The 22,976-nt window shown below is 40.2% G+C and overlaps 3 protein-coding genes across 4 annotated transcripts; 2 read left to right on the forward strand and 1 right to left on the reverse strand.

Annotated features, from left to right (window-relative positions):
- Positions 1–13,854: 13,854 nt before the first annotated feature.
- On the forward strand, positions 13,855–16,978 carry mio (GATOR complex protein mio). Its single transcript, XM_030382745.2, has 5 exons — positions 13,855–14,265; positions 14,341–14,592; positions 14,664–15,594; positions 15,659–16,687; positions 16,747–16,978. The coding sequence occupies exons 1-5, from the start codon at positions 13,974–13,976 to the stop codon at positions 16,835–16,837; spliced, it is 2,595 nt and encodes an 864-aa protein (XP_030238605.1). The 5' UTR covers positions 13,855–13,973; the 3' UTR covers positions 16,838–16,978.
- Positions 16,979–17,387: 409 nt separating this feature from the next.
- On the forward strand, positions 17,388–22,220 carry papi (tudor and KH domain containing protein papi). Of its 2 annotated transcripts, none has more exons than XM_030382747.2 (5): positions 17,388–17,764; positions 19,652–20,072; positions 20,193–21,011; positions 21,073–21,179; positions 21,246–22,220. In XM_030382747.2, the coding sequence occupies exons 2-5, from the start codon at positions 19,768–19,770 to the stop codon at positions 21,740–21,742; spliced, it is 1,728 nt and encodes a 575-aa protein (XP_030238607.1). In that variant the 5' UTR covers positions 17,388–17,764; positions 19,652–19,767; the 3' UTR covers positions 21,743–22,220. The 2 variants fall into 2 exon arrangements, with proteins under 2 accessions (XP_030238607.1, XP_089114587.1); XM_089258461.1 differs by lacking the exon at positions 17,388–17,764 and adding an exon at positions 18,530–18,782.
- Positions 22,209–22,610, reverse strand: LOC115562033 (protein C10). Its single transcript, XM_030382749.2, has one exon. The coding sequence runs from the start codon at positions 22,608–22,610 to the stop codon at positions 22,260–22,262; it is 351 nt and encodes a 116-aa protein (XP_030238609.1). The 3' UTR covers positions 22,209–22,259.
- Between the last annotated feature and the right edge of the window lie 366 nt (positions 22,611–22,976).

A 22,976-nucleotide genomic window follows, 5' to 3' on the forward strand; every position in this document is an offset into this window, starting at 1 on the left:
GTGAAAAACCGCAATGTCAGTGATGTTGCCCTTCACCCGTGGCCCAACGCCTCAATGCCCCGCCCACTCCTGATTGTTGTGTGAGGCAAAACTGATGCTAGTAGTTAACGGTACTTTGTATGCAAAGTGCAAAAAACGGAAGTAAAGCGCCGAATAGTCGAAGCAACTAGCCCAAGGGGGGCGTGGGCGAGGGCAGATGAGTGCCCGGCCGCAAAGCGCTCAGCAGCTTGTGTTTGATTATTTTCGTTTTTTTTTCTTTACGGCGGAGCGGCTGCTCCTAGCTACTTTCGGGTGCACTTTATTTTGCAGATTGTTAGCGTTTATATCCGAAGCAGAAAAGGAGCAGCACCAGCAGCAGCAGCAGCCGCCACGCTGACAGCTGACTGAAATGTCGAAAGTAAGTTGAAATCGCTTGGGTTCAGGCTCCATCCGTTTGGAAGTGCTCGACGTGTCTATGTATCTACGTATCTACGTATCTATCGTGTGATTAAGAACGTTGCCTTGTATTTAAGTGTTGGCCCTAAGCTCTTTGTTACTCTTTATGCTCCATTGAATGGCGATTGGCTGGTGTCGTGCGTTCGATGGTGTGCGGCGGGCGCTGCTGCGATAAGTAGGAGTGGCAGTGGTGCGAGCGCCAGCGGCCAGCTGCCTGCTGCCATGGATTGGATACTTGAGCATACCATTACCACAGATGCGGCAGCTTTGCGCACGGCTTTAGATACAATTTATCGATAGGCACTTAGTTTGCCCACACAACTGGCTGTACTCTATGCACAAATCCCAAAATATTGAACGTTTGTAGGCAATTTACTTTGAAATTTTAAATTAAAAATTAAAATAAAGTAAAAAAAAAAATGTTTTTAATAAACAAAAATTAATATTATAATGTAATAATGCAAGTTGAGATTTCAATATTTTAAATATATTTTTTCCAAGAAAATTACAAAATAATAAAGTTGTATATATTTTCAAAAATATTAATATTCTCTTAGATAAAAAAAAAAATATTTAAAAATATAATTTTATATAAATATATAATATAAAATAAAAAAATATTTAAGAATATAATTTAAAAAATAATTATAATATAAACAAAACCTTTTATTTCCAAACAAACAATTCTTTAAATTCTTAGTTTATTAATTATATTTTATTAATTATTTTCTCTATTTCTAAAGGGGAAAAAAAAACCTATAGAAGCAAAACAAAATTAAGAAAAAGAAATAAATAAAATTTTATTAATTTAGAAATAAAACTAAAAAAAAAATAAAAAGAAGTACGCTTATTTATTTTGTTTTAATAACAATTATGATATTTGATAATATTAATGTGCTCACATTTAATAATATATATAAATATACATTGATGTTTACACATATATTTTTAATTTTTTTATTATATTTAAAGCTTTATATTTAAATTAACCCAAAACCAAAAGCTTATTATACTAAAAATTTATACATCGAGCTTGAAGCTGTTTGATTATTGTAGATGAGATCTGAGCACGCATTTCTAGTCGTAGTCGTAGTCGTAGCCGTGTAATTTCATTAATGCCCTTTAATATGGTGTGCGCAACGCATCAATGAATTTCATTTCATTGGATCGTGGGGCACTTTTATTCTTTCATTATGCCGATGGCTTCCATCGTTGGCAACCTTCAATTTCTTATTTTTTCCAATTTTTTTGTTTCTGCTTTAAATTTTGTTTCTGTTTTTTGTTCGGTGTTGCCGTCACTTCTTTTTGATTGCCTTTTAGTACATTGAACATTTGGTATTTGCTATCTGCATGCTTCGTGGAGTGAATGGGGCGAACGGGAGGGCAAAAGAGAGGGGAGTGGAGCTTGCCGTTACTTCGATTTGTTTCTTATTTAAATTTTGTATACGCTTCGAGCGACACAGTAGCAATGCCAGGGCGTGCGGCTGTTGGACAGGGCTGCATTAAGTGCTTTTGTGGGTGCAAACGCGAATTAATGCGAGCCAAAAAAAAAAAAATGGAAAAAAGAGGAAATCGTTGCGGTTGCCAGCTGTAACGCGTTTAATTTATACGCTCGCCTCTGCCAGCAGAACAAAATAAAGAATGGCAAAAAGAGCAGAAATAAAAATATATATTTATTTTACAGCTGCTTCAGCACTTAGAGATATGTATGGCTGTGTGTGTGTGCGTATGTTGAAGAGTGTTGCGGGCAATAAAAAGCAGCCAGCGAGTGCCATTCAACACCTTTTTCTATTTTGGCCAAAAAGCTTAATAAACAAACGGTCCAAATGGGGTGCGGATGCGGATGCGGATGCGAATCCGAATCCGAATGCTGCTCGGGCTAGCAATTGGCGGTGACTCTGGGCCCAAACCAGCGCATAAACATTTAAGTCCACAATTTGCACAGCACGTAAAGAGGCAGAGCACACACACACACTTACATACACACACACACACACTGCACCACACACCCAACCGAATGCTAGCCAAATGCAATTTTCACGTGCAACCACAACGAAATTTATGCCACACCAGTAACTACAGTTACAGCTAAAGCTACAGCAACAGCAGCTGCTGCTACTGGTGGTGCTGCCACTGCTGCTGCTGCTGCCCCACCCGCATTCACATGCCACTGACAATGGTTGACACCGTTCGCCCGCAGCCGCAGCTGCTACACCTTTCACCACCAACGCATATGAGCCGAAGTCGAAGAGTCGTCCTCGTCCTCGTCCTCGTCCTCGTCGTCGTCGTCGTCGTCGTCGTTCTCGGCATCGCGGCTTCATGCGTGCCCGGCTACGTTGTGGCAACATAAACATAAGACCAACAACAGCAACAACTGAAATAACAACGGCAACACGCTGCATCACAGCAGACTCAAATGCATGCCCCATGGACAATCTGAGCCGTGAGCGAACCTTTTGGCCAGCTATAGCGATATGTCCACAACTATTTCCCAGACCAAAAGCTGCACTACGAGAAGAGAAGGCTTCTTTACTATGCTAACGCAAAGTTTTAATTGTCACAAGATTGTAGTACAGAATTAGGGGAATGCTTTCAGCTTAAGTTACTCGATCAGCTAAAGCTGAAATGGAATTTGGAACTCCAACAGATTTCCGTAACTTCATTTTAGCCTTAGAGATATTATAACATGATGAAGGGAAACTTTTTGCGCCAAAGAAGTCGCTGATCAAGTTGTACGAATGCAATAAGAGCAATTGAAGCTATTTCACATATCGAATATTACAATACAATTTTCATAATATTATAATATGAGATCTGATTTTTTTCCTTGATATATCTTTGAAAAATAAATTAAAGATATTAATAAAGCTTCAAAGCTGTGAATACCTTAAGGGAGCTTTGAGGATATGTGATGTTATCATTAAATATTAAAATAAGAATAATAAATAAGAATAAGAATAATAAGACTAAGAAAATATTAAAGAAGGAAACATGAAAGCCTTAAGCCTTGAGAAAATTTACTATAAATTTATAAAATCATCATGCTAAGCCAACTTCTGTGCTCTGAAAATCTTAGACAAGTCGCTTTGAGCCGAAGCTAAATGTATTACTAAACACTTGATGTCTCTGTCTCGAAAATTCTGAAACCATAAGACATTTAAGTAAATTAAGGTTAAACTATGAATTATGGGATGAACCTATTGGAGAATAAGAAAAAGCTCTTCGAAATTAAAAACAAAATAATAATAATATTTCCACTATATTACATTTGAGTAATATGTAAATATAAAATAAATACAATAGCAATTGAAAATAAAATATAAAAAGCTGCTGGAAACCAAGAAACAGACTGCAAATTGGCCATTGGCTATACGGGGCTATAGTTTCAAGTATTGGTCCGGATTCCTTTTGTTATACTATTTGTAATGTCTGTATGTGTGTGTGTGTGTGTGTGGGCAGCATTGTAATGCAGCGCTATCACCTGGAGCTGCATTTGCTCAGTAGCCAGCTTATTTATTGCTGTTGAATTAAAATGAAAAACGTTTTGTGCTGGCCGAGACTCTGGGCTCAGTTCATGTTCATTTCGAAAGGGGCCACATGATGACATAACCCAATGGAGAGCAAAGCGATGCGCTTCCGCTTACCAACGACACTGAGCAGGTGGAATGGACTGGAATGGAGTGGAATGGAAGGGCATGTTGGGGAGCACGATGGCTGGACGCACAGGCTGGACGCTCAGGCTGCTCAAGCAGTCATAAGCACGACTCATGGACAGCTGCAAGTGAGCTGACTTTGGGTTTCCGCTTCCGCTGCAATGTGTCGCCGCCATTATGCAAATGCCGGCAGAGCATCGCCCAGCCCCAGCCCAGCTGAGATCCTTGGCAGCCTGCACAGGTCCACGACTCATTGCAATCTGCATTTAAATGACCCACAAGCATTGTGGAACGCGAACGCGCTGAGATTTTATCGAGCATCGTCTTGTCGCATCATTTGCAAAAATATTAAAGAAAATATATAGCTATAGCACCTGGAATAATGCATAAAGCACCCCAAGGAGCCGACACAGCTAGCTGCGTGCCTGATGTCCTGAAATGAGATTTTTTGCATTTTTGTTTTCGTTTTTTTTTTTTTTATTTTTGGTTTCGTAATTGAAATTCCTTTTAATGCTGTGATTCCTATGGGCTTTGACCAGCCAGCCAGACGAAGTCAACTAATGATTCCTGGCCGTTTTGATTGATTGCCTTTTCAGATATTTCCAAGGAAATGCAAATGAGTGTCGTAGCTAACATAAGAGGACATCAATAAGCATTCCTAATAGATCGAATAGTCAATCAAAAATATTTAATATGCGCCGACATCTGACACAAATCTAAAGCTAATCGATGCTGTGCACTATGAGCCGATTGACAATTCAATGAGAATGAAGTATCGAATATGTAATAGACGGCAGTATTTTCAGTATTAAGTTATTCCTCTAATGCTACAGCTGCTTTAGGTTGGACCTGAGAGAGCGAAGCACCCGATGTCGTGCTTTCTAAAGAGAAACAATGTGTAGAGTCCCAAAGTATGTAAAGCAAGTATAAAATCTAAAGCATCAATTATAATAGCATAAGCTCTAATATGCCGAAAATTCTGAATAATTATTAGAGCTCTGACTGGGCAGTCATCAAATCCACAAATCTAACTCACCTAGCATAAAGCAATACAATGGCAACAACTAAGTTTGCTCAAGACCAAAAACTCGAGTCTTACTAGATTATTCAGTTATTGTTGTATACATGCGTGGCTTAACTTATTTATAGCAATATTTTGCTAAAGAGTTAAAGTAGGCAAAGTTGGCGCTGCTATTGTGCGACCGAGTCGAAAAATAATTTTCACAGCAAAGAGAAGAGGAGGAGAGGGAAGAGCTGGGCACGGCAAGAGGCGGCAAGGGGCTTCATTCCCCAGCCATTTTCATAACTTTGACAAGGTAACATGTAGAGTCGAAAGACTGCTAATAAAGTTACATGCAGACACACACACACACAGACAGACTGAAGAAGAGTGAGGGAGAGTGAGAGCGAGAGAAGCACTTAAATTGTGTGTAACTCGCGTTTTGTTATGAGCCAGCAAAGCACGCTTCAACTCCACACCCATCCACACACACACACACACACACGCATATCTACACTCACACACACACACACACAGCTACACTCACATGCTTGCCCAAGAGAGTGGTTAACGTTTTTTCATCGCCGTGTTTACTCTTTTTCATCTTGGCGCCATGACTCTAATGACAGGACCCCTCTTGCCGTCAGGTGGGTGGGCCGGGCAGGGCAGGGCAGGGCAGGGTGGACAGGTAGGCAGCGATAAGCGCCAATAAACATAAAAAATAAAAGTCAAGCCAGCTCACACCGCCTCCGTCCCGCCTGTCTGCTAGCACGGCGAAAAATTTTAACAACCACACGAGATTTTTGTCGAGCTTTTTTACGGCTCTCATGGATTTTCGCCGGATTTTCAACGCATCAAATTGTCCAATTGTTGTTGTTGTTGTTGCTCGCGCTCATACGTTGCCAAAAAGATGACTCACAGAGGCGAGCGAAGCTGGAGCCACTCTCCGCCCGCTCCTTGGGGTACGCAAATTAGTTCGCAGCGCAAATCCATTAATTGAATTATAATTTACAAGCGCAATTCCGGCGTTGCTGGCGACGCGCCCCCTGGTGGTGGCAATGTGGAGCAAGTAAACAATAAAGATGTCATATACACCAGCCTGCCGTGGGAGTGGGAGTGGGGCGTGGCGGTCGTATATTCGGGGAAAGGCCTTGTTATGCAAACGTTGTATTGGCAACAAAAAATTGTTTTACATATTGGCATACCCTTGATTTTATTCCTTTTTCGTACGCTGCTTCGTACGCTACCGACATTTCGATATACCCTGTAGGCATTTAGGCAACAAAGTAGGGTAAATCGCATTTCATCTGTAAGTTGATCGAGCTTAAAATTTATATTATATTTCCATTTAGAGTTTCATTTGTGACAGCTTCACATATGCCGTTGTATGCTATCAAAAAGAATACAGGGTGTCTAGCAGTCAGTCAGCCAGACCGAAAATTGCACTGAGCTTTTCACCTTGTTTACCAAGCATCACAAATATTTTGTATATATTATTATAAAATGAACACAGCAAATATTGAATTTCAATTCGTTATATTTTTTTAGAGTGTCTTTCTCTCTTTTATTATATTTGATTTTTTGCGTTGGATTTCATTAAAAATATGAAAAATTGTTAGCCGCATATTTGGAAGAGGAAATATTTTTTAAATGCAATTGATTGCGCTTTTAACGAGCATATTGTAAAAGAGTTGGATTTAATTAAGCATAGGAGAGATGTAAACAAAAATTTGATGAGAAGCCCGAAGTAAATGATTTTCCATTTATTTACATTTAATTAATATTATATATAATAATGAAAAAATATTATAGGAACAATTTGAGAGCAGTATGCAAATTATTTAAGAAATTTTCAATTAATTTTCGTACATTGTTTATTTAAAGGGAAGGCAAGGTAATTAAGACACTCGAGTCTACCCGACTTGCAGATACTCTGGTGTCAACCAAATGCCGGGATAAATATGTATATATAGATAGATTTAGATAGGTACAGTTATATATATATACATTGAGATAGATTGCAGAAAATATTGAGTATATATTTATTGGTTAATAAATAAATAATGTACCCTGATTCCGGAGCTCATCGAACCCATCTGGCAACCCTATGTATATCCTTTGACAAAGAGGCACTATATGTCTTACAGACTCCAGGTGGACATTTGAGAGATATCATATTATCGTCAACATACAAAAAATATTGTATTTTTATTATTAAATAAAAATCAAATATAGGTCTGTCAAGTATGAGCAAACCTGTAGAATTGCCAGATCGGTCTGTCTAATATGGACAGCCCTAATAATAATATTATTATATTTTTCAATATTTATTAGGATTTTCCATTTAAACCTGTTGGATGCGAAATTTCAGCTTGGTCCGTCATACACTATAAACATATATGTCATTATACCCCGCAATCAGCGTACATTTCCATCGAGCAATTAGTCATCAGCCTGGCTTCATTGAGTTAGCGGGCATCCCTCAAACATGTTATACTCCATTCAAGCCGAATGGAAATTGATACAAAGTGAGAAGCCAGCCAGCAAAGCTGACGAAGCCTATGGCAAATTGAAAGAAATGCAATTGAAGTGAATTGACGTTTGGACGTGGCTCATAAATTCGAATTATTAATAAGTTAGTCAGATCGATTGCGAGGCGTTTGTCAATTTGTCGCCTCAGCAGAAGAGACGCTGCCAGACAATGCCACAAGTTGCAATCCCAGTGGCAGTGGCAGTGTCGAATGCATGGCAAATAGAAATTGGCAAACACGCACCACAGCTACACAGATGTAGCAAGTTGAGCAAGGATGTGTTGCATGTCTCTGCTGTTGTGTCCTGGCCGCCTGCCCGCCTGCCCGCACTGTGCTGTGCTTGTCATGTCGAGCGTCAGCTTAACATGCGATCAGCGACAGTGAACGACAGGCTGAAGTGGCATGCTTTTGCAATAGACCAGCAAGCCACCACAGCAGCACCACAGCACCACCAGTGTGCACTGTGAACTGTGAAGGCGTTGACAGACAGCAATTTGCAATTGCTGAAATAATTTCGCTTTAGATTATTTGTCGCCCACTTTTGATGCGTGTTAACTGCCAAATCAATCGTGCCGAAAAGCGAATCCAGCAAAAACGCCATGCTCAGCGACCATTAAAAAGCAATTTAATTTACTCAAATTTAAGCTCACACACACACACACAGAGATACATACATGTATATCTATATGTATGTCTGCTATAAAGTATGCTGCACACATTTTGCGAGCAGCTTGCAAGGCATCAACATTTTTGCAGCTAGATAAATTTCAATTATTAAAATCGAATTTGCATGGCACGCAGTGGGCGGCCATAATGACTGGGGCGTGGCAGAGTGGATGTCGTGTCGTGCCGTGACACACACACTTATCGTTAGCAACACATTTAAGTTCTAGCAAATGTTATTTAGCTGAAAATCAAGCGGATATTTAAAATGCGAGTGGATACAAATACAAATTAAGTTTATATTTTAAAAAAATGTTGCAGTTATTATAAAATATATTAATAATAAATAAGATGGCTATACATTCGATTGAAGTGAGAGAAACCAGGATAAATCAATGGCAGGAAAAAAGTTAATCAATAATGAGACAGAGAGAACGAGAGAGAGAGAGAGAGAGAGAGAGAGAGAGAGAGAGAGGGGAAGAGGGAGACAGAGAAAACAAGCAGGAGAGAAATAATGTGTGGACGTGGGAGAGACAAAGATAATAAGAGAGAGACAGAGAGATAATAGCTACAAGGTAAATTCAATAGATATGTATCTTAGAAGTATTTAGATGGCATGTATAAAACTATATAATTTGGTTATATGCTATTTCTCTTAGTGGTATCTTATCTTAGAAGTATTTAGATGGCATGTATAAACTAAATAATTTGGTTATGTGGTATTTCTCTTAGTGGTACAAGAACTCAAATCTATAATAAAAATATATATATAATAAAAATATATATAATAAAAATATATATATATATTAAGCAAAACCAATTTTAAATTCTAATAACAGACTAAACTTTATTCATAAACTTAAGGAAAAATAATTATCATTTATAAAGAATAACTGTTTAAAGGTAAGCAAAATAAATCAAATAATATAAATCAAAGCAATTCGCAACACTAATTCACACTTGCCATGCTACTGCGCAACACTGGCGCTGCGTTGTTTGTATGTTCCAAGAAAAAAGCAATTAAAGCGAATATTTTTGTTTATTACCAAATTCATAAATTATCAGATTGGCCGCACTCTCCATATCTCTCTCTCTCTCTCACACACACTCTTTGTCTCTGTCTCTTGGGCGTGGTCAGTCGTGTATTCGATATGTTTTCCAATTAATTTGTATGTCGTTGCAGTGTTGAATAACGTGCTTATGTCCAGCTGTCAAATCTCTTAAACAACAACAACAACACAACTACAAAGTGTTTACAAAACTAAATAAACATTATTTCCCATACGCTCCATTTATCCGTTCTATGCAATAAATTTGTAAAATTGCGAATTTTCTGCTTCAATAAATTGTCAAATCTGCAAATCAACAATAACTTAATCTATGGGACCTTCACACAGCACAGCATCGTTCTAGGTGTAGGTGTGTGTGTGTGTGTGTGTATGCGACTGCATGCAATACACATACATATATAATGTGCTGTTAACGGCTCATAAAATTGCACTTTAAAACGCGATTCGCAGTCGCGAGTCGAGCGCAGCAAAGGACAAAACAAAAACAGGAAGTGTCAACGACAACGTTGGCTAGAATTGCCGACAACAGCAGCAACAACAACAACAACAACAACGAGGCAGCAACCGAGCAGCAACGACAGACCCAATAATTTTGGCCTGGGTAACTCAAGCAGTTGTGAATATATAAAATCTAATAAATAGTAAAAAAAAATCGTTTTTTATAAAATTGCATGAAGGTTGATTTCTTTTCTATCTGTCTTAATAAGAAGATAAACAAATAAATAATTTTAAGAAAAATTAATAGATATTTTAAACTTTAGAACCGAAAAAATTTTAAGCTAAAAGTATAAAAAAAAATAATAAAAAAATAAAAAAAAAAAAAAAATTTAAACACGACTTTATAGCAAAATTTTTATCACAATTGAATTACAAAAATCCCTTTAGACCTTTTTATAGATCTTCAGAGGTGCCAAATTGGTGTGCCGAATTGGGTATCTCTATCTGCATGTTTTTTATATACACGCTTTCCAACTCTCGAAGCCACCCTCGCACTCGCTTACAACAACAAAGAGGGAGCGAGTCGCATTGTCATTGCATTTGTGTCTGCAACATGGGCACATAAATTTGAAATTGGCGCTGCAGTTAAAAGCAATGCAAAGTTTATTTTCAAATGAAATAAACGAAAATAATCAAAGAAATCAAAGTTAAAACGGAATGTGGTATAGAAAGTAAATGCAGATGAAGTTAAATTAAATTAAATATAAGCAACTTTATTTAGATATAGACAGTGTCGACATGACTTTCTCCAAAATCTTAAATATATATTTTCTACTAAAAAGTTCTTCGACTTGAATGAAGAATGTACACAAATTATATAAATAAATTGGTCTGCTATTTATTTACTAATTTATTTTTTTATTTATTTATTTATTATTTTTTTTTTTTGTTATTTCCTTAAAATGTATTTAAAACGTATGACTTATTATTATTATATTTTTTTATTTTTAGTTTGGTTTGCTAAATTCGTATTTATACTCTAGACAATTAAGTTTAAATCAAGCCCATTTCCTCCTCTCTCTCACTCACTCTCTCTCTCCATTTTTATATATGTATCTCTCTATCTCTCTCTCTCTCTCCGATGCCCTCACATACACCCATGCGAATGTGTGACTGATAAAAATAATGATAAAAAAGTGTTGCATATGCACGGGCGCCGCGAATAATTTTGCGTTTTTTGCTGTCTTCCCCATTTGAGTGCAATTTCGCTGCGTTTGTGTTGCATAAATATGAATGCATGCACATATATTTATATGTGTATATTTTTTTAATATGCTCGCAAATGACAAAATGAAATAAAAGATAAATACTCGATACGAGCGCAAAAATCACACACAAAATACACACGCATACACTGAGAGAAAACAACAACAATATCAACAACAACAATGCGCATTTTAAAAACAAATATAAATAATGCATAAATACGATGACGAACAGCGAAGCGAGTCATAAGACACGACCCATTTAAGTTAAATGCTCGCACGGGACCAGTCGTTGTTGCTGCTGCTGATATACCCTGTAATTTGACCGCAGTGGGAAGTATGGAATGAACAGAAAGTGTGAGTGAAATTAGATAACCTGATTAGTTGGAAAATTATAATAATAATTTAAATTAAAATTAAAATTTATAATAATAATTTATAAATTATAATAAAAAAAAATGTATATTTATGCATGGAAATATTTAAATATTATTAACCGATTAAAAAAATATTAAGCAAAAAATCCATTAATGGAAGTGACTATATGAAGGTTATTGTAATTGCATAGCGCCAATTTAAATAAATATATCTTATATTCAATAGACCTCCAATTGTATTTTTTATGTATTCTATTATAAGTATTCTCTTGGCATATATTATCATACAGTTTTTATTTGTTTTCTCGATTAATGTTTTCAATGAAAAATCATACTACTACTTTTAATTCTATTTCAACTCATGTTACTACAGCCTGGAGAGAAAATTCAAAAGCATTTAGTTTTACAGGGTAACTGCTCGTCAAGTCGCATTCATTCGCTTTTAAGCTTTGGCTCGTTGTCATGAAATATTCATGCCATATATTTACATGGAAGGCATTAATTTTGCAATTTCATTGGCGCTTGTTATTATTATTATCATTTTTTACGCACACTTCACCTTCTTCTTCCTCTGCGTTTTTTCATAGGCGTAGCGCATAGCGCTAAACGGCGCAAAATTGATATATGACACTCCTTTGCCTAAAGCCCATAAATATGCAACAAATGACATGGAATTTCATACGGCAGTTGGGAAACATTTAACGAATGTGTTAAATATATATAGAGCTAGAGTGAGCGAGAAGTATATTTTTATTTATCCCTATCCAAATCTATATCTATATTATTTCCATATGGATAGACTCGATGCCAAGTTTCAATCATAGAGAACATTCTCAAAGATAAATATAATATTGTTGATTTATAATAATCATAATTCCATTCTCTCAGAGATTGGAAATATATTGAAAAGCTCATTAAGCTAGACATCTGCACCATTTAGCTATCTATTTTGTATAGATATTGATATTGTAATCGCAGTGATTTAATTTCGCGTATCTATAGTGAAATAAATGAGAATCAATGATTTGTTTGCATTGTTAAGCCCCGATTCACATTTTGCATGCACAAATAAATTAGTCAAATATGGTTATGATTTGCGCTGATTTGTAGCCAGCATCCATACACCAAAATTTAGAAATATTTATAATATATATGTAGGTACACGCAATGGATAAAGTAAAATAAATCAAATTTGGGCTGCTTTCCATTTTGCGCCAATTCATAGTTTTTGCTTGAACAATTGAAATTAGTTGAAAATATTCGAATAATAATTAGTGACGCGACCCGTGCCCTTCTTGATTATGAATACTACAAGGATATCCTTTTGATATCCTTTTTATAAACGAAGTCAATTAAGGGCTTGGACAAATCGAGCTCAGCTCGTTGATAGATGGATATTTTATGAATACATGTGACATTACTGACCAGCCGCATTCTGGCCCGAATGCCTGTCGGGATGAGGGGGTCGCCATTATAGGCTGCCATTTTTGATGCTGTTTTGTTTCCGCTTCCGCTGTGCACCGCATGACGCAATATGAGTGCACAAAGCGATGCGCTTTTGTTGTCGTTGTTGTTGTTGTTGTTGTTATGATTGCTGTTTTTATAATATCTCAATTGAATTGGCATGACAATTTCAATCAATACACAGCACGAAATTATACAGAGTTATTAATTTTCAACAGCACTCGTTAATCCCACAACAAATATGTGAATTTTCATATGAAATAACCGAACTATGCCGCAACACCGCAAAGAGCAAAGATTGAAACTACCAGCGCTTCACTCTGGGCAGCCAAGTCGCCCAGCGTATATATCAATATGAGCATATGTGAATAATTACATACATATATACGAGTTAATGACAATTATGTTGATTCACTTGAGTAGTTACCTGAGCGCACCTTTTAGAGTTCTTATGCTTACGCCTATCCGTTACATATGTGTGCATTCGAGTGGAACAATAGATTATTGGTCGAATGGTCGAATGGTCGGAGAGCAAAATAAATAATACATAAATACAATATGTAATGTATATTAGGGCCAATTGCGAATTGTCTCATGTTCGCTCATTTTCATGTTTTAATTTGAAAGCTGGCGCCATCTGCAGCCAACTATACATACATACGCCAAAGCTCGGATTTATTCAATTGTAATTGGGCACGCGAGCGCCATCTGCAGTTCGTTTTGTATGATTTAAGCAAATAAACGAAGCACACAAACCATATATATATATATATATAATTTATCACCAAATTTGGTGTTAAGAGGCCTATTTAGCCAACTTAGGACGGTAGTCCTATTGTATTCGTTAAATCATAAAAACACAAATGGTAGTTGTCAGAGTAAATTTGCACACACATTTAACAGATTTGCTCCACATGTTAACAGCTGAGCTGGGCCGGCGCTGTTAGCTTATTCGCTCATTCCTAGCTGCACTATCAGCTGTTTTGTTGTTTGGTTATTATTATTTTTTCCCGTCTTGTTACTGATAAGAAGCGACGCAATTAGATTGAGCCACTAAATGCAAAACATCGCTCAAAGATGAGCGGCAACATACACGGCATCAGTTGGTTTCCCAACTTCCCCGACAAGTTCGTCTCCTGGGGCCAGGAAATCAATTTGTACGAAGTTCGCAGCAAAGAGGACACAACCCAGAAAAGTCGCTTGCCCTACATTCCGGTCAACTTTCTGTCCAACGAGACGCGCTATCAGTACGCTCGCTGCGTGGCCACCTCCTATCACAGTGACCAGCCGATCATTGCCGTCGGCCTAGCCGATGGCAAAATCGGCATCTGCAACTTCCGCGACACCTACGACAGCAGCTGGGAGTACAGTATGGCGATATAGCGTCTACGTCTCCCATAAAGCATTTATCAATTCGAATTTTTTTCTTGTCATCTCTTTGCAGCACCCCGACAGCAGCGCATGTGCACGTGTCTTGCCTGGAACGAACTCGATGCAAATATATTGGCCATTGGCCACGATCGACATCGCTCCGATTCTTGCATCACGATTTGGGACATTGAACGGGGCGTGCCCAAGGAAACTGCGAATTTCTTTGGCCTGGCCGAGGCGGCAAATTCGTTATGCTGGGACCACAATCATCGTATGCTCATCGCTGGAATGAGCCAGAAACTGATCAAGCTCTTCGATTTGCGGCGTAATTTAAGCAAATTTATATGGTTGATGCCAATTTAATATCTATTCTTCTTCTTCTACGTCTCATTGTAGAGAGCAACACCACCTGCCAGTCCATACAGACGAAGACAGTGCAGGGCCTGTCCGTGGCGCCCAATGGCAACTATCTGTGCAGCTATGTGGACTCCGTGATCATGCTGTGGGATCTGCGCGCCATCGAGCGACCCTTGAGACAGATTCAGTCGTCCAGGAATCACATGCAGATCAGTTGGTGCCCCACGCGCACGTCACTGCTGTCGTCGCTGCAGCGCGACTCGCCGTACATCACGCTCTACGACATTCGCAGCGTGGACAACGAGTCCTGCCGCGACGTCTACCATGTGAAGCGCCAGATCAGCCCCCTGCCAGCCAAGTATCAGCACAGCGGCAAGTTTGCCGCAGTCAACTGGCTATCCTGGCATCCACGCGACTTTGAGCGAGCTCTGCTCCTGGCGGATGCCCTCAATATATTAGAATTCCGGCTGCCAGCCAGCTTGCATACGGCATTCAGTAATCGGAGCAAGCTGCCGCTGCTAATGCAGCGTCCTCTCTATGCTCCCGCGAACGTTGGGTCATCCACAAACAGCCAGCAGCCGACGCAGGCGACGAGCAGCTGCATCACGAACAGTGCCGGCAGCACGCTGAACGAATACAACGTCGGCTCTTCCTTGAGCTTTGATTTTCTGGAGCGCGAGCTGCTCGAAGAGAATCTGCTGGAAGAGACGCGACAGCGAGCGATGCTGGACTACGGCATTAAGCCGGACAACACGCGACTCGCTGAACTCCATCTGAGTCCGTATCTGCGCAACGTTTGGGCCACCCTCAACAATATGCACAGCGAGGAGCGCCTGACGGGCCTGAAGGCCACGCTCGGCATCAACCTGGGCCACACCTCGGAGGCGCTGATGGCCAGCTCGCGCATTGAATCCCAGTTGCTGCAGTGGCCCGACGGCATCAACAACTCAAACAAACTGGTTTCCTATAGGTAAGCGCGACAGAACCGCAGCTAATCCTTATACCATTTCATCATCCGTTCATCACCGTTACAGGAGCGAGCAGCGGGATAAGGCTCTGAAGCTATGCGGCTGGTCATTTGAGCACGAGCTGGACCGCTTCATCGACGAGCTGTATGCGAACAAGGAGTTCAGTCGGGCGGCCATGATCTGTGTATTCCATTTGAAGGTGCTGGCCGCTTGCAATATATTGTCCCGGGCGGCGGACAAGATGCGCGATCCAAGCATGTATCGGATCACGGCGATTGCGCTGTCCAGCTTCAATGCGGATCGCTGCAGCTCGACGTGGCGCAACCAGCGCTCCAGCGCGAACATGCAAATTCAGGATCCGCACTTGCGGGCCATCTTTTCATTCCTCACCATGGAGGGGGACAATTTCGATGCGGTGCTTCGGGAGGAGGGTATCTCTCTGGCAGATCGCGTGGCCTTCGCCTGCAAATACCTATCGGAAACGAAGCTCACAGAGTACATCAAGCAGCGCATTCAGCGCTGCATCGAATGCGGCGACCTGAATGGATTGCTGCTGACCGGCGCGTCCTTGGATGGCATCAATATACTGCAGGCCTACATGGATGCCAGCTTTGATGTGCAAACGGTAGCCCTGGTGGCCATCAATTACTTCCACAACGAGCATTTCGCAGACAATCGTATCCAGTACTGGGTGGCCAGCTACTTGGACTATCTGAACAGCTGGGGCCTGTGGGAGAAGCGAGCGGAGCTGGATATTAAAATCGAGAATATATCGACACGAAGCGCTCGCACCGTCTACCTGTCATGCAATTTCTGTGGCAAATCCGTGTCGAATGCGCTGCTGGATGAGCCGCGACCCCGCAGCACCAGCACCAGCACGAATCGCTTATCCTCGTGTCCCAGCTGCCGGAAGCCTCTGCCACGCTGCTCACTCTGCCTGATGCACATGGGCACCATGATAAACACGAGCGCCAGCGATAAGACGCCAACGGAGCTGCAGGGTGGCTGGCAAATGAAACCGTTCTCCAAGTGGTTCTCCTGGTGTCAGACGTGTCGCCACGGCGGCCACACCGAGCACATTGTGCAATGGTTTAAGTAAGTATATTCTTATTATTTAAATTGCATTGCGTAACCCGTCTCACTTTTGATTGCAGACAGAATTCCGAGTGTCCCGTGTCGTCCTGCAACTGTCGCTGCTTTGACATGGATGGCACCAAACCTAACGCTTTACGCGAGATTTCCTAGCTGCTCTTCACAGACTTGCAACAACAATTACATGAAATACGCCCACGCCATATGGTTCGCCTTAAACTGATAAGTGTTCATTGTACTTAGACAACGGCACATGTGCCCGTAGCTTAAGTTTATTATGACCTACAGCTTACAGCTGCTCAACTGCATTTTATAACTACATACATACATATATATATCAAAATAGAAGCACACACATGCATTGCGAAAAGATGCCGCCAAAGCAGTTAAATCGACTCAAATTCAAAACATTTCACATATTTACAGCACTGGCATAGAAAGTATCGATTGTCGATAGAAAACTATTGTATATGTTGTTTACTTTATTGTACATCTAATTTTTACTTTTAATATGCTATGCTGCAAATTTTTTAAAATCTTGTACTGGATATTGGTGATTAAATCGAAAATTTGTAAATTGTCTTTAAAAGAACATATGATTTAAGTTGGCCTGATAAATGAACTAAATCTATGAACGTTAATCGCTCGGCTCATTCGGTTCAAAAGTTTATTCATTTGAATCAATGTCAAATTTTGATACAAGTCTATTCTACACGTTTTTGTACGCGTATCACACTTTGTGTAAATTTATATAATTTTTTATATTATTTTGACTATAAACGTTGTTCGTTGAATTAAATACATATACCATACATATCTATCAGTTCTACCAAATTAATTGTTCAGCAGTTTGTGCGTCCCAAAGAGGCGAAAGAGCGAAATAAATCGCAAGTGTGTGTGCAAACTACGAATTTCGGAAGCAAGGGGCAGACTGAGATTACAATCAACGCACGCTTTGTTACGCATTCCCTTGCACCGCTTTTATTGTTGGCCGTCGGTTGTGGTGTCTGTTTATGTGCTAGAGTGGTCCGGGAGATAAGCCAATTCACGTTTTGCTGGTTTCGCTCGGAATTAAAAATCGTGAGTGCAGCTTGCAAATTAAAAATGCTAATAAACGTTGAATAAAGCTCGTAAATGGATGTTGCCAAAAATACTCCTAAGCGACTAAGATTAATAATAGATCAGAAGAATTTGATGTGTTCCTAAAATACGAAATACCTTGTCTAAATATGACGTCGATATTTTGTTGTTGCTGATATTGTTTTTTTTTTTAGTCCCAACAATGCGAACTGCGAAAATTGAAACATTGCCAAATAATATCAACCTGCTATCAGCGCGTGACCCTCAAAATTATTTCAATTATTGTTCGTATAATGCTATGGAAATTTGAGCTTTAAAGAGCTCAACATTTGTAAAATACCCCTTTCTCAACAGCTAGATCGTATATATTGATTTGAGAGACATCCTTTAATTGTAGACAAAACAGAACTTTAACACTCAACCAACGGCTTATTATGTCATTTAACTAAATTTAGATTTGAACGCACAACGCTGAAATACTTTGCATTTGAAGCTCTCTGGCTTAAGGCGCTCTCTCGCTCTCAATACTTTAATTATTTCTGTTTTGTCATGTCATAACTTTTTATACCTCAATCTTTGCTTCCCTATGCCATTCATGTTTATGTTGTTCCAGTTGTTGTTGTTCATGAAGTGAGCCGGCGAAATGCACAATGAAAACAACAGAAAGCAGCGAGTGCGATTGAGAGAGTGAGAGATAGAAAAAGAGAGTGAGCAACAGAAACAGCTGACGCCATTGAGCAAAACGGCGTCTGTTGAGGGAAAATTCAAATTATTGCAACAGTTATTTATATTGAACAAAGCGAGCCGGACAAGCGAGCGCTCGTCGCTCGGTCGAGTTTTTATTGTTGTTTGCCTCATTATTAAAAATAAACGAAACGATTCCGAACGATACCGAACCTATCCAATAAAACGCTTGATTGAACTGAAGCGTTCCTTTGCATATGAATGCAATATCGAAGCAAAGCTTAATAAAAACAAACGACTAAACTAAAATCAACACCTAAAACTCAATATCAAGGTCAGCAGCTTCAAGAAAAATCTATAAGGCGCACTTTCAGCTGGTGTCTATATCAGCATATAAATATTTATATTCATATTCTAATTGCATTTTTCCTTATGCCTCTCGAATAGAGATAGAACTCGGAAAAATTCTGCTTGCTCAGCATAATCTGCAGTGTGAGCTGCTTAACCAGTGTTTGATAAAGTGCATGAACTTGTTCGTCGAAGGACAAGTGCAAAGCGCTCTGAGCGAACTTCGAATTGAAAGCTCTCAGTTCCAATGTGCTCTTCCGCATGCGTTACGTGATCCATTGAGAGTGCACATCAAATTTGACGAGTCTAATTCTCACATTGTTGTCCCACAAACTATTCAAGCAGTAGCTGTCAAAATCTTTTGTTATTTGTCACAGATGCTGTACAAATATTGGGAATCACTGTAATTGCGAATGCAGTGATATTCTGTGATAGTTCTGTGAGTATGTATTGCGACTTTTGTAGCGCAGTGTAAACGTAAGCGTCACATGGCTATTTGTTTTGGTGCTGTCATTTGTGTATCTACCTGCCAAAAAAAAAAAAGAAAAAATCAAAAAATCTATGAAACATTTATATTGTTTTTGCATTATTTCATTAACATCTTGTTGAATTGTTAGTGATAAGAGTATTATATAACAACCAGTAGAGGATAGAAGATGACGCGCTTCATTAAGCAAACCCATGCTTAAGTTCGAGCGGTGGGGAGGCACTCATTGTCGCGGTTGATTATTTGTATTCATTTATTTTCTTTTATTGATTCCCTGAGCCGCAAATAGCGCCTAGTTAATCACGCAACATACCGTTAGCATATAATGTGGACCTTGAAAAGAGTTTTGCTTTGATCTCTACTTTCAGTTTGACGGTACGGTGTCCTCCATGCTACAGCGCCGAAGGTAAGGCGCGAGACGACGAAAAGAAAGAAAGATCATCCACATCATCATCCACACAGTAAACACATTCAATAAGACAGAATGTTACGCAATACGCCTTTCGCCGGCACGCCCACTTACAAATTACTGCTAGGCTTTGGCCTCTGTTCGCTGGGTAGTGCCATGCTCTACGCCTACTTCAAGTCCCGCAATGACGGCACGGATGAAACGGGCACGAACAAGCAAACAGCGGGGGAACAGGAACAAATGCAGAAACAGAAACCACAGCAAAAGGAAATTTGTCTCAAAATCGTTGTGGACAATGACCATGTACCGTTGATTATTGGACGCGGCGGCGCCAACATTAAGCTGATTGAGGAAAAGAGCGGGGCAAAGATAAGATTACGGTAAATATTTGACACAAGTCTTAGGCAGATAAAGAGAAGAGAAAGAGCTCAATTTCTCTCTCTTTGTTTGTTATCGATATTAAGCAAAATACAAATAATGTTGACCATTGTTATTCCCAGCGATAAGGACAACTCCCATAAGTTCTGCGACATAAACGGCTTGCCCGATGCGGTTAAGGCGGCTCGTGTTATGCTCATCAAGGAGATTGAGCGTGCGCCCATCGTCAAGATGGAGCTGCAGGTACCACTGCGTTTGGCCAACAGGATCAGTGGACGCGGAGGCGAGATAATACAGGACATTAGCCGAACATCATTGGCTAAGCTCAGCGTCGATCTAAATGGACGCAATGGCAAGGCCAAGATCATCATTGTTGGCAACCAGAAGCAGGTGAACATCGCCCGCAAGCTGCTGGACGACCAAATCGAGGAGGACGAGCAGCTGCGACTGGCTGTCGATGAGGTGGAACAGCATCGCGAACCACGACGTTCGCCCAGCTACAGTCTTACCTCCAGCGTGTACTCATCGCAGACGTCGCTCAGCTCCCAGCCGCCGCGAGACAAGCTAATGGCCTCTCGTGGAGATGACAAGCCCATGGAAGTGTACGTCTCGGCAGTTGCATCGCCCACAAAGTTCTGGGTGCAGCTGGTGGGCCCGCAGTCAAAGAAGCTGGACGACATGGTCAAGGAGATGACCACCTACTACAGCAATGCCGAGAATCGCGCCAAGCACCAACTGACCTCGCCGTACATTGGCCAGATCGTGGCCGCTGTCTTTAAGTTCGATGAGAAATGGTATCGCGCCGAGATCGTAGACATTATGCCCAATCAGTATAATCCGAATGAGCAGGTCATCGATCTGTACTTTGTGGACTACGGCGACAGTGAATATATCTCTCCAGCAGACATTTGCGAGCTACGCACCGATTTCCTAACCCTAAGGTTGGTAAATCAAATATTTGGGTTATGTATCCCCTAGTAATGGCTGCTAAAATGCTTCCAGGTTCCAGGCAGTTGAGTGTTTCTTGGCTAACGTGAAATCAACTATTGTAGATGAACCTAACACCTGGCAAAAGGCATCTATAAGCAAGTTCGAGGAATTCACAGAGGGTAAATATCATTTCCTTTTCGCATCGAATCGAACATTTTTATAAGTGTTATAATTTGGACAAACAGTTGCCCATTGGCGCAAGCTGATCGCACGGGTGGTCACTTACAAGGAGCGTCCGAAGGTGACGAGCGCCGCCAATGCGTCCACACGAGATGGAACACCACTGCCCGGCGTGGAGCTGTTCGATCCCACCGAAGGCGGTGAGGTGAACATTGGCGATATGTTAATAATGCAGGGCTACGCCCTGCCACTGGATGATGCATATCCGGTGCGATCGCGCTCCACGTCACCATCGACTCAAAGTGATTCCACTATCGAGGAGCTGTGCGCCACAAATACGCCCCGAACGCCGCTCACCCCTATGTCGCCCATGTCGTTGTCAATCACAAACGATGTGGACAGTGTGGAGGATGCACATTTTGCCAATCAGCTGCAGCACTTGGGGCAGAAGTTGAACGGCAATGACCTGAGCCATATCAATCCAGTTCAACTGACCACAGACGACATTAAAAACAGGAATGGAGAAGCCATCGAGAGCACACACAGCGATGTGGCTCGCTAATGCAGATTGGCTATTCTTAACTCTCAAAATTAGTCTAAGCTAAGCTCTCGCCTTATGATAATTGTGGGTAGTCATTGTAAAAAGGCAGCTCCCTACTTGATATGTATATAAACTTAAAGAAACCTAAAAGAAAAGGAAACAATACAAAACAATTTTTTAGACTATAAGTAATTAAGGTATTGAAACAATTTCTTAATTTATCGTACGAAATTTGACTGTTATTGTGCTATATGAACAAATTGCACCAGCATAATTCTTGATTTCTTGTTTATTTAATAGAAACGCCATGTTACTTAGGCTTAAATCAGATGTACCCGAGGTAACTGGTTAAATAATTTTGTAATTAACATAAATTGTACTGGACTATTGCATTATGCCAGATATCAGAGGCACATCAGAGCCCAGCTTTAGCGTTAAAATTCAAACTTTGTACATCAAACCCGAAATACAATTTAAAAAAACACTGTTGTACTTAATACTATTGCAGTCTCTTTAATGTGCTCAGAGAATAGACCATTCAGATGAGTATATCGTTGGTAGTGTTAATAGCTATAGGTGGCAAGTAAATAGCTCGGATCTGGCTGCGCAGGCGTGCGATTTCCATGTCGTCGCGTTCCATTTCGCGTATGAGCTGCGAGAACTGGACGAGACCCTCGCGATTGCCGGGAAAGCCATGCGCTTTGATTACCTCCAGCTGCAGCTGCATGACCAGTGGAAAGACGTGCTGCATCATAAGAATCATTTCTTTGCCCGCTGACGCTTTTGCTTCAGATAGTTTTTTAGAGTTCTCCGGCTGATTCACTGTGCGTATTATATCCATAAGTATTTGCTTTGCACTGTCATTATTGAAACTGGCCAGGTAGGACATTTCTAGCTAATTATATATATTTTTGTATTTTATGTTTAGTGCAAACAAAATATATATATATTCCTCCACACACACTGCACATACACACGCTCACCTTGCTCTCTGACACTCACGTAGAACTGGCCATTCACAATGGAACGCGCTTGTAGTGCTGTTAAGTACCTAAAGCCAGAGAACAGCTGTTCTTTGGTTAACACAGCGAGTTAAATACATTTCGAGCAGAAAAACTGTATACGTTGACCTACAAACTTTTTTTTTTTTTTCATAAATTTAATATTTGTTTTTGATTCAGAGGTGCTGCACCAATTTTGGTGTAAGAAGTATTACAACCGTGGCGTATGATTCAGTTCATCGTGCGCGGCATTG

Source organism: Drosophila navojoa, chromosome 3, assembly GCF_054131105.1.
Source record: "Drosophila navojoa isolate 15081-1374.11 chromosome 3, UAZ_NAV_1.0, whole genome shotgun sequence".
In the NCBI taxonomy this organism is placed as follows: domain Eukaryota; kingdom Metazoa; phylum Arthropoda; class Insecta; order Diptera; family Drosophilidae; genus Drosophila; species Drosophila navojoa.

Bases quoted from the DNA above. Each gene is read 5' to 3' on its own strand.
- mio (XM_030382745.2), top strand. From the start codon at position 13,974: ATGAGCGGCAACATACACGGCATCAGTTGGTTTCCCAACTTCCCCGAC. The intron at 14,266-14,340 runs GTATGGCGATAT...ATCTCTTTGCAG, and splicing joins CGACAGCAGCTGGGAGTACA to CACCCCGACAGCAGCGCATG. The intron at 14,593-14,663 runs GTAATTTAAGCA...GTCTCATTGTAG, and splicing joins CAAGCTCTTCGATTTGCGGC to AGAGCAACACCACCTGCCAG.
- papi (XM_030382747.2), top strand. From the start codon at position 19,768: ATGTTACGCAATACGCCTTTCGCCGGCACGCCCACTTACAAATTACTG. The intron at 20,073-20,192 runs GTAAATATTTGA...TGTTATTCCCAG, and splicing joins GGGGCAAAGATAAGATTACG to CGATAAGGACAACTCCCATA. The intron at 21,180-21,245 runs GTAAATATCATT...TTGGACAAACAG, and splicing joins GTTCGAGGAATTCACAGAGG to TTGCCCATTGGCGCAAGCTG.
- LOC115562033 (XM_030382749.2), bottom strand. From the start codon at position 22,610: ATGTCCTACCTGGCCAGTTTCAATAATGACAGTGCAAAGCAAATACTT.